At 39.0% G+C, this 12,036-nt stretch overlaps 1 protein-coding gene across 1 annotated transcript in view; it reads left to right on the top strand.

The window, feature by feature from the left end:
• Positions 1-5,669, top strand: part of COLEC10 (collectin sub-family member 10 (C-type lectin)) — a 32,145-nt gene extending 26,476 nt beyond the window's left edge. Inside the window, exons 4-6 of the mRNA XM_004679621.1 lie at positions 1,806-1,859; positions 3,484-3,579; positions 5,278-5,669. Of these exons, the coding sequence (XP_004679678.1) occupies positions 1,806-1,859; positions 3,484-3,579; positions 5,278-5,669 (542 nt within the window). The remainder of the gene's footprint in view (positions 1-1,805; positions 1,860-3,483; positions 3,580-5,277) is intronic.
• Positions 5,670-12,036: the final 6,367 nt, after the last annotated feature.

Genomic DNA, 12,036 nt, shown 5'->3' with positions numbered 1-12,036 from the left:
GGGAGCAGAACAGGCAGATCGACGAAGTACACTGCTGAGGGGAGCAGTGGGCGGGTCAGGAGAGGTCTGCCACGCCATGTGGTCACTCTGGGGCAGGGAGCGAACTCATGCTGAGGTGGCTTTAGCTTCTTAGTACAGTGTTTAAACCTCTGTGCCACCAGGGAGGGCCCAAGAACAGATTTTTTTCACCCCTCATCAGCCAACTTTTGCATCCGTGAAGTGCTACTGTCCCTAACGAGAATGTGGGGATTAAGACTGGCTACTTTTGCTTCCACTTCCCTCCATCATAATTTTCCTTGTATCAAATGCTTTTTGGTGTGGACACAAGTATTTTGGGAGTTAGCGAAGAACTTAAGTGGGAGATATATTTCCTTTGGACTCAGTAGGTTATATTTATGTAGTTTACAGTTACTTCATGTATAATTAAGTTATTGCTAGCAATTTCAATATAGGAGTAGCTTCCAAGAATACACCTACCTCTACATCCAGAGTAAGAAACTCAACAGTATTAAGATGAAGTGTTAAGATGATCGATATCATTAAGATAATCCTTAAGTTGACCTACGAAGCAATGCTAATTCAATGTCCCAGATACAGTGCCAGAGTGGCTTCCACCTTTTCCCCTTTTGTGGGTAAAAAAGGGGTTAGGCAGTAGCTCCTTGTGACCTCATTTCCCTCACATGGCCCCACCGAGTTAATATTTCCCATTCTGATCACAGCACCTGTGATGAGGGTTAAGTCCCATACTCTTTTTCTAGCTTGGATGATCATTTTTATTCATTCTTCTTGGGACCTTTCTCTCTCTTTTTCTCTCCCCAGATCAACAGTTAAACATCAACTCTATTTTACATCTCTCACAGTCTTCTTTTTTGATTCTCAAGAATAACTGCCAAACATATCCTCTTGTAAATCAAAGGCTTTACTTTCAATTATAGCATCTGATCTGTAATTCAAATGTTTATTTTAAAGATGAAAAAAGTCACCATTTTTCTCTGTTTTAATGATCCTGCTTTTCTGACAATTATTTTGTGGTTGCCTCTCACTGATAAGAAAATAGTCATACACAAAGACGAAGAAAAGGGAAAACTGTCAAGGTTGATGTGTTGATGTGGTGTGTATTTGACACAGCTTTATTTTATGGATATCTGCATACAGGACATCTCTTCTAAAATATGTAAATTCCTTAGAGTCAGAAGTTGAAGTTGTGTCATTCTTTATAAACTTTTTATAAAGCGCCAAGTATTTTTTTTTTGTAAAGAGCAAGAAAATAGTAAGTGTTTGCTGAATTAAATTCAAAAATATAATACAGGTATTTGAAAATCTAAGGGCACAGCCAGCTTGAATAACATGGAGGCATAATAAATACATAGACACTGAGATATGATCATAAATTGACTCAGGTGTTCAAATTAATATTAATAATGTATTATGTAATCAATAATATATAGTTATTAATACTATAAAACAATGATATTAAATATTAAAATTAGAAACATGCAGAGGATTGCATTAGCCTTGCTGAGAAGGCAACATCATAAAAATATGTTTAAGGTAAGTGACACAAATTGAAATAGTTCTTACGCAAAATTACTCCAAGTTTAATTCAAATAAATTAAACTTGTTTGATTAGTTGTATCAGGACAGCCAACTCAATATCAAATTATTTATATAAAACAAAGGGATGTTAATTGGGGATTATTTCAAATAAAATTTAAAAACTGATCCTTTGAATTTAGGTGGGTGAGATATTGTCTGCCAACAATTTGCCATTGATTGTTCTTTCTGGGGCTATTGTTTTTATTCAGGTGACAAAGGGGAGAAAGGTTTGCCTGGGATCCCTGGAGGGAAAGGCAAAGCAGGTACATATTTTTCTACTTCTAGCATTATTACAAATGTCTTCATGTCAAAAAATATAAAAACTTATAGAAAAAATAGAGTTTTTCAGGGTGCTTAACTTTTTTTTTTTTTTAAGATTTATTTATGCACAAAGAACTCGGGTACAGGCCAAAGGTGCCGGTGGCAAGAGGCTTCACCAGAGACAGAGTGGAAAGCAGAATAGGCTGACTGAGAAGTACACTGCTGAGGGGAGCAGCGGGCGGGTCAGGAGAGGTCTGCCACACCATGTGGGTCACCTCTGGGGTGGGGATCGAACTCACACTGAAGTAGCTTCAGCTTCTTAGTGCTGTGCTTTAACCCGCTGCACAACCCGGGAGAGCCCAGAGTGCTTAACTTTTAGGGAAAGGAAAAAGGGAAAATTCTTTTTTACCCCCTGGTAACTTTCAGACCTCTGGGGTTGAGTGATGGTTCGTTTACTCCACCCTATTATGATTATGCTCAGAGACAAAACAACACTTCAGGAAGCAGCCCTCACTCCTCTTGACCAAGAGGAAATTCCTCAAGGGCCTCAGAGACAGAACCAAGTAACATGTTTGACATTCCACCAGCACCTCAACCCAATACTGGCCAGCAATTTGCCAGATGCAAACTGGGCAGATTCAGAAAGTCCACATGGTGACAGAACACCCTCCAGGGGCCAAGGGCTTCTCCCTGAGTGAGAGAATTTTACTTTCACTGCTATGTGCAGAGAAAGAAAGTAGATGGTTCTTGGAGATCATCAGTCATGTTTATCCACAAGGATGTAGTGAAGATCAATTCCAAGAATTGTTTTAAATTCTCTATCATTAACTGTGTGCATAAGTCAAGTCACAGATTCCCCCTCTCCCCTCTACCTTTGGCTGATACAATTTCTACCACAAAGGAAAATAAAAAAAGAAATGTTTACATGAAGCAGCCATCAAATAGGAAAAAATGGAATCATTTGAATTTCACATAATTTTCCTCACTGCCTACTCTGTCAAAATAGCAGTAGTTGTGATGAAAATGGTAAGTGAACGAATGGGGATGAATGGCAGAAATTAAAACTGTATTTAATCCACAAAAGCAAACTGGCTCTCAAAAGTGTAACTTGGGCCTATTTACAAGATTGAAACTCAGCTTTTAAAACATTCAAGCTATATTCCAATTGGAGAATCAGAATTAACTTTTGATTTCATGAAAGACTTCTGTTTTAGGAGAGTTGTATGAGCCCATAAACAATGCAGAAACAGAATAGAAGACTGGCTGGAAATATGTTTCAAGGAAGCTGTAAAGATTTTATGCTCAGATTGGAGAGGCACATTCTGTGTTCAAAAAAATCGTGCCAAATGGTCCAGGATATGTGTACAGTGGTTTGTCATATTTATGCTTCTTAAAAATCTGGTTTACAACTGTATTTTCATTTATTCAATATATTTTAAAAGATCTTTTCTGAATCCCTTAAGGCCATGTAAACTGGAAACCTTTAAATAAAAATATTAAAAATACAGCCATTCACAGAGCGATATAACTAGTCTAAAAATGACACTAAATATTGGGAAGAGAGTAACCGCTGTTTCCCATTAATCTGCGTGTGCTTTGACATGAGCTCATGTTGTCATCTCAAAGGCACTGTCTGTGATTGTGGAAGGTACCGGAAAGTAGTTGGACAACTGGATATTAGTGTTGCCCGCCTCAAGACATCTATGAAGTTCGTCAAAAATGGTGAATATATTTTCTTTCCTTTGTGTTATTTATCTGTTGCTTGAATCTCTTTCAACTCTACAATTCCCAGATTCCCAGGAGAAAAACCCTGGATTAGGCAAAAGTCTACTGAGATGGTGTCACCATTCTCTTGAAATGTTAATTACCCAGTCAGAGTCTAGGGCACTTCAGGCCCACCAGGTGGATTCAGACATACTTGTACTGGGGTAAGAAAGAGCTGCTTTCCTGAAGAAAGAGGAATGGAAAAAAGGCCAGGTGTGGTATATTAAGAACTAAAAGTTACAGTGAAAACGAAGCTGAACAAGCATTGCAGAAGATAGATGTAATATTAAAAACAAGCATTCGGGATAATAATGACTATTACTGCTACCAGTAGATAAACTAATTCAACTGAAGCTAAGATGATCTTGTTCACAGATAAACAACTAATGAACAGGAATCCGAGTACATGTTTTACTGATAACTCCACCCTCAGTACAAATAGCAGCATAATAATGTGTTTCTCTATCTTTTGCAACTACCCATATTACTCATTTTTGTTATTTCTTGTCTATTACTCATGATAGCCAGTAATGAAGTTCTTAAAGCTGGTCTTGTATGTTCCCCTTTGAGATAGTTTGAATGAGGGAACTTGTGAGGTTATTGCTATACAGCTTGATTCTATCATAATCCAGCTATATTTTTTATACATTATTGGAAGTATACAGATGTCATCTTGTGTTCACCATCACCTTTTAATTCTGGAAGCAAAGAAAATATCTGACATTGGCTAAACCTGAATTATATGTGTGGTTATAATTCTACTGCAATTGCTGTTTCAACAGGGACTCTCATGAGTAAACCAGATCTCAGAGGTTTAACACAGAGCGATTGATCTTAACATCTGAGTGGTCACAAAATTCTTTGTGAATAATTTGTGGACTTTCAAACCTTTATGGATAAACCGTCCCCCACCCCCAATATATATACACCAGTTTATGACCTCAGGATGATTCTGCGTGTTAATTCTGTCTTGAAACTTACTCTGCAGCTCAGTCTGCTAAGTGAAATATAGACAACCTCAGTCAGTAGACATATTTATAGCCCAGGAATTTGACCCAAAGTAGAACAAATTCTGTATTATTTTAACATCAGGATAGTGCATTGTTACCGTTCCTGCAGTGTGTGGACACTGAGCCTCCAGAGACTTGGCCATGGCTTTGAAGACAGTTACAGCTGGGTGGAATCAGAAGAGACTGAGCTGACTTCATGGGACAGTGGAAGCATGGGAAAGTGCACAGGGGTATGGGAAATCATGTCTTAGGAGGTGTAGAGAAGAGGTTTCCCAATGAAACAATAAGAGAAGCCTTCCCAGGTATGCACCTGGAAGTGAAAAGGCTGTGCTCGTGGGAATGGAATTGTGGCCGAAGTGTGAAGAAAGAGTGAGGGAAATCATGTGAGTAGTTCTTATGACAAGTCTGTTAAAATAACTGCCCCAGAGCTGCATGGGACGTTAGGGGGAAAGCAAGTAGGACAAATGATTAGCGTTCATTCCAATAATAAAAAGGAGAAACAATATTAAACCAGTGCCTCCCTCCTCATAGACCCTTCCACTCACTGCTGAATGTTGAAGAAATGAATTGAAATACAGCAATATCACATACTAGCCTTTTCCCTCTTTGAGATATGTAATCATGTCCTCTATTCCTCTCTGCAAAGTCATAGCAGGGATTAGGGAAACGGAAGAGAAATTCTACTACATCGTGCAGGAGGAGAAGAACTACCGGGAGTCCCTGAGTCACTGCCGGATCCGCGGCGGGAAGCTCGCCATGCCCAAGGATCAGGCCTCCAACGAGCTCCTCGCTGATTACGTGGCCCAGAGCGGCTTCTTCCGGGTCTTCATCGGGGTGAACGACCTTGAGAAGGAGGGACAATACGTGTTTACAGACAATAGCCCACTGCAGAACTACAGCAACTGGAGGGAGGGGGAGCCCAGTGACCCCTACGGCCATGAGGACTGCGTGGAGATGCTGCGCTCGGGCCGGTGGAATGACACCGAGTGTCACCTGACCATGTACTTTGTCTGTGAGTTTGTCAAGAAGAAAAAGTAGCTCCCACGTGGGCTGCTTCTCTGCGATTCCTGTGGCAGTTATTTTTACCCATCCTTTTCTTCTAAAAAAAGGACTCAGTAAGAAAGGCCAATGGCAGGTTTAGGATCTCCATTGCCATGCTCTTTGAAGAGTTAGACATGTTTGTGCGATGATGTTGCTGACCCGTAGCTCACCAGGTCATAGGGTCCTGAGAGTTCGTGTAACTAGTCACGAGGAGGGGGCTGTCTGTGTCTCAAGTGCCACCTCTCTTTAAAGCTCTAAACGACTCTCTATATAACCCGGGGAATACTGGATGCTTGGGAACCTTAAGTATACCCTAGGCCTGCCCAAAGCTGTCAGGCCTATGGAAGCCTTCTGCAAGGTACGTCAGGATACAGTCTGTCTTTGAAGCCAAAATCGCCAAGCTGTGACCTATCACCAACCTGGCCACATCCACCCTTGCAAAGCTCTCTAGTTTGCACATAGAAATACTTTCCCCCCAAACCTCTGTATGAACAGTGACCTACTCCAGACCACATGGAATCATACTTTTTCTGCTTCTGAGCTACCGTCTTCAGGGAATTTATCTAAGAATACCAGACAATTGTCCATAAGTTAGTCTCAGATTCCCAAATATTAACTCCCTGATTTGAAGAAATGGGGAGGGGGGGAAGGGAAGGGTATATTCCCAAATAATATAATTTATAATCCTCCAGTGAACTCGCCTCCCTACTACATCCATGTGACTATATTTTTCTTTTTCTTAAATGTGTCAGCTTTCCTCCTGTTAAGCCTGTGGAATGAAGGAAGGGTTTGGGGGAGCCTTCAAACCACCCCAGTAGCTTTCAGGTATCACCAACACTAAATCTCTGTCTCTATTTCCTTAATTCTAATGTATCACTCATGGTGACATTCTCTGGGAGACCGCTTACCGCCCACAACTATATGTTCTAAGTCCCCCACACCAGAAGTCCCTAACTGGTATTCTCATCACAGAAGTCTGTCAAGCAAGGAGCTAGGAATATGCCTAGGATTCACATACTCAGCTGATAAAAGTCTGTTTTGAACTACAGCTTGAATATTAAGGCAGCTTTCATTTGAAACTTTAAAACAGTTCAACAAAACTCTCGATGAGCCCCTTATGAACTTCTACTCAGTTATGGTGTGTGACATGTGATCAGACTGTTTCTATTGCTGGCAAAATAGCTAATGAAATAAGAGAGATAGATCAGGAACATACGTTCACCTTAAGCCATCTGTCCATGATTTCACCCATGACTAACTGGTTATGAGACAGAATATAATAGGTTACTTCTGTGAGCTTAAAAAGGGTCATAAACCCAGGTCCTACAGGGGCTGTGGAGATGACAGAAATAAATAAGGGGGGGTCACGGCACACGGACACAGCTTGCCTTGGAAAACCTACTGTTGTTACATGTTCTGCTATTGCAAGAGAAGTCAAAAAGTTGAAGCTTTATATTTTTATATTTTTAAATGTTGGAAACTTGTCATTTTTTTAACCCATTGTATTAGTCATCTATAATGCAGTCTGCAGTCTTAAATCATGGCCTTTCCATTTCTTCCCTGTAGGGAAATGCTCTGAAGGTCTCACCACATCAGACCTCATTAGGATGCAGTTAATAACAGTGTCAAGTCCCTCTTGGATCTCTCTTTCAACTAAGCTCCTCATGGGAACTTGTTCAATGTTTGCCATTCAGAAAGTTAACTTCTTAGTTCCTTATTCACTCTTGTGAGCAAGTGGTATAGTATATTTTGAAGGTGGGAAAGTTGACTAAAAAGTACAAAGCAGACACCTTATCAAAACCAGTATTTTTGAGTTGAATTCCAGCCTACAGAGGAACAGCAATCTAGAAACACTTGAAGAAAATAGGGACTTGAAAGAGGGGAAAAAATGGGACGCACAACAAATGTTCCTGAGGTAGCTCACCATGGGGTCCATATTTCACTTTGTTCTAAAGCCCAGACTATAAAGAGTGATTGTGTGTAACCATTTTTACTGTAATCATTATAATAATAATGTTACTTTCAATGATTTCGCTATATTGCCAATCTTTCCATGATAAGATTGACAATGCTTCAAAGAATAGAATTCATCTTTCAAACTTGCCTAGAAAAAATTTTGAAAGCATGAAACTTAATTGAATTTACTATAAAACTTAGATTTTATGAGGTACTTTGTGCTTTATAAAATATTTTCACATATCATTTTTCATTTGATCCCAGCAAACTCTGAAATATGAAGGGCAGGCATTTTTATTGTGAGCATCCAGTGAGAAAATGAGGGTCAAAGAAGTTAAGCAATTTACCAAATCAAAACACTTGAGAGAAAAGTAGAAATCCAGGCTGATGGTCATCACTGCCAAGTCACTGCTCTCACCAGCCTCTGTTTACTGCTCTAGTGATGAATGGAAATACAGCTACAATTACCTCGTGATAGCAGAGATGCAATTAAGCTATCTTGCTTATTTTCCAGAGTTAAAGATTCAGGTTAAAGATATGCTGGGGATTTTGAAACTTGCATTCTATACTTGGTGTTCACTGATTTATTTAATTCTTGAAAGTCTATCCAAGACTTCCATAATGAAGAGTTTACTTCATACAGCCTCCCTAGCAAATCTGGGGAAAATGACAGTCAAGATTTACCAAAAATAAAGTGAGAATTTGGAGGAAGGGGAAGGAAAATAAATCAATGAAAATAAGTAATTATTTGTCCCAGTAAAAGGATTTGCTAGGAAACCCTTTTAAGTGCTTAGCATTTAGCATCCTTTCATTCTCAAAGAGTGGAAATTATACTCCGCTTTTCAGGGACACATCTGAGCACCTCCAATGATAAGCCCAAGACTCCAAAGAAAGAGAATTTAAAAAATCATTCAGAATCTCACAGTCCTGCTTCTCAAAGCTACACCCTCCTTAACTAGGCAAGTAAAAATATCTTATGTCCAGAGTTATTGCCCAAACACTGTAAAAAGTATCCTGTCTGTGTTGACACAAATATAACAAACTCTGGTTACAGTTCAGACAACTCACTCTAAAAATGGCTGTTATTTAAATGTATTTCATCCTGCTTTGATCTCTGTTATCCAACTGTGTACACTGCCTTTATTATTAACCAACTAGTTCATAGTGCTCTGGATTGCATATTTTGAGACAATAAGACAAATGTATTTATGAAGCATTTAATGTTAAATGCCACTTGATAATTGCATATTTTGAAGACAAATATATTTATGGAGCATTTAATGTTAAGTGCCACTTGATAATTGCATATTTTGAGGCAATAAGACATCTGTATGACAGGAAAGATTAGCAGTGGCACCTGCCATACCACCAACAGACTGAATGATTGCAGTATTACCTCTGATAAGAACATGATTGTGGGATCAATGCAGGGTAACATATGTTTAATGGTATCATTTTGAAAATAAGAATCTGGTGTTATGACTTCCTTGACTAATGCCAGTATACCACAGACTAGCCACATGAAAGGCAATATCCTTAGTGCTTCAAACCTCTTTTCCTTGGCCTATATATATATTTCTTCCTCACAGTTTTGTGACAGTTAAAGAAAGCAGTAGACAAGGTGAAAAGCCAAGTGTCCGCTTGACCTTAGTCATTACTATTTGTTACATGTTGGAAAATGAAAATATTTTAAGATTGTTTAAAGATTAATTTTTAGTGGAAATAACATATTATAGTTTATAACAGATATACCTACATGCATACCTACTATACATGTATATTTATATGTTATGTATATGTGCAGGCACAGAAAGACAACTTTTTAAATTCATTTATAGATTAACATTTTTGTCTTCAGGAAAGAAATCTGTTCAGATTGAAGATTAGAATCAGAGCAAAGTTCATAGCTGAATATTATTAATTACAAAATCATCTATATATTTTCAAGCATCCAATTCCTCTAAACCAACTTTTATCATATAAAAGGTTAAATATTATTTTTTAACTTAAAAGTTAAAACATTTGTATTACCTTGAGATTGCAACTTCTTCATAAGATAGCTAAGTCCCTTAACATTGGAGGGGAGGAAAATGCCTTTTCAAGTAAGAATGAAAGGAAAGGAATCATTTACCACAGATATATACATCCATTTTTTTAATGAATAGAAAACTTTCCTTAATGCACCTCTTATACATGGCCATTTTGCCCATAGTTCAACATTTTAGTAATTTGCTAACCCACTGGAAAATGTATCTTTATTGTGAATCACATATACATCTGTCTTCCACCCACTTCCTGCTCTACATTCATTTTACTGCTGATAACTCTGAGAAGAGCTGGATAAGATGCTTAAGAAGATGCAAATAAGAGCAAGGAGCACTGGGTCCTCACTAGGTTACCGGTTGAGAGGACAGACATGCAGTATTGCATATTTCTCTAAACTTGATGGCATGTTCCACTTCCAGTGAGCACACACAACTGAGGCCTGAGACACAGATGTAGTCAGAAATGATAGGCAATATCATGTGGCCCCTCAGTCATAAATAATCTGTGACTAGGAAAGGGCATGGGGTTTGGGGGAGGGGGCAGGGTTCAATGACCAGTGGAAGTGGAGATTAAGGAGTAGATGGTTTGCTAAGTTCAGCTGGGCAGGTTCAGGCCTGTGACTGGTGTTGATGGGAGAGTCCAGGTCCATGGTGACTGAGTAGGAAAAGTGATGGCTTAGGTAGAAGTAGACCTCATTAACTCATCAATTCACCTAATTTTTTTTAAAGATTTATTTATTTATGCATACAGAACTGGGGTACAGGCGAGAGGTGCAGGGGAGGTAAGAGGATTCATCAGAGACAGAGTAGGGAGCAGAACAGGCCGACTGACAAAAGTACACTGCTGAGGGGAGCAGCGGGCAAGTCAGGAGAGGTCTGCCATGCCTTGTGGATCACCTCCAGGGCAGGGATTGTACTCATGCTGAAGTGACTTTAGCTTCTTAGTGTTGTGCTTTAACTTGCTGCGCCACCAGGGAGGGCCCTCACCTAATATTTTTATGGGGCACTTAATGTTCAGTGCCAGGTGATAAGGGCTGGAGACAAAATGGGAAAGAAGACAGGTTTCTAGCCTCATGGACAGAATTCTCCTTAGGTTCATTAAACATCAAGCCTATCATATTGAGGACCAAGATTTAATTCATTTTCAGGGATCAAACAGTTAAGCCTATCTTATTTTTGTACTTTCTTCTTCATCCACATAGCACCTCTTCAAAGACACACTAAAGTAAGTTGGACAAGAGAAATTTTATGGAAGTGTGATATTATACTCTCTTGAAGTGTAATAGTGACACATCTCTTCAAACACATTTAATTTCCTTTTTGGCTGACTCATTTTTGATATGAAAAAATAGTTTTCCTATCATTATGTATATTCACCATCACCATTTCCTCACATGATAAAAATATATTTGTGGTTGTGTATGAATGAGCATTGACACCTAACAAATGTTCCTCGACCTTATTTTTTACTGGTGACATACACCTGAAATTCAGCAAAACCTAGATTTCATAGCTTGTCACTTCTATAATAAACTAATAAAGATAGAATGGAGAAATGAGTCAGATATTTAATTTATGAAAATGTGCGTGCAGCAACCCTGAACGAATCACCATGTTGGCATCAGCAGCTGGGAGATGATACAGGTTAATGTGCATCTATAGAGTTTTAAAACTGTATAACCCTTTGCTATATGTATTTTTCAACACAAAACCTTGAAACGGACTCATTTATAAAGAGTTAAGACTTAATCTTTGTGTTTACCTGGTTGGTGGAAACAGCGGTAGAGGTGAGGACTGGGGGCCATCAACTCTTTGATATACTTGACAATATATGAGTCCCAGGGAAGACTACTCATGAGCACTTTCCTGATGTGTAAAATCCCAGGAAGGCACAGAAACATTATCCAAGTTCTGAGAAGATGAAGTGTGTGTGGGGGGGGGAAATCTTTGCAAAGCACATTCAACTGGAGGCCACCCATCCTGGAGGAAGAATCCCTGAAAAGTGTCAAGAAACATCAAAGATAAGGTCAACAATATCAAAGATAAGCTCATAGAAAACAAAGGAACTGGTGAAATGTGTTTCCAGAATGTTCCTCTAAAACATATTCCCTTTTCCTGATAAGCTTTCTCCAGAAGCACCTTCTCCAGGTTGATTCAGGAGTTACCCATGGAAAATGGTGACCTTGTAGGGAGACTCTCCCACAATTCTAGCCTATGCTCACTATACTCATTAAAACATTCACGTTGAGCTCATACACTTAGCATAGTTCTCACTTCATGGGGAGTGACTGAGATTTATCAGTTGTGAGTGAATGTTGGTGGGAGAAAGACAACACTTGGATGTATAGTTCAGTAGATATCAC

Source organism: Condylura cristata, unplaced genomic scaffold (genome assembly GCF_000260355.1).
Source record: "Condylura cristata isolate star-nosed mole 26May11 unplaced genomic scaffold, ConCri1.0 scaffold00009, whole genome shotgun sequence".
NCBI lineage: Eukaryota > Metazoa > Chordata > Mammalia > Eulipotyphla > Talpidae > Condylura > Condylura cristata.
Note: the sequence above shows the minus strand (reverse complement) of the source record. Positions and strands in the feature narration are given on the sequence as shown.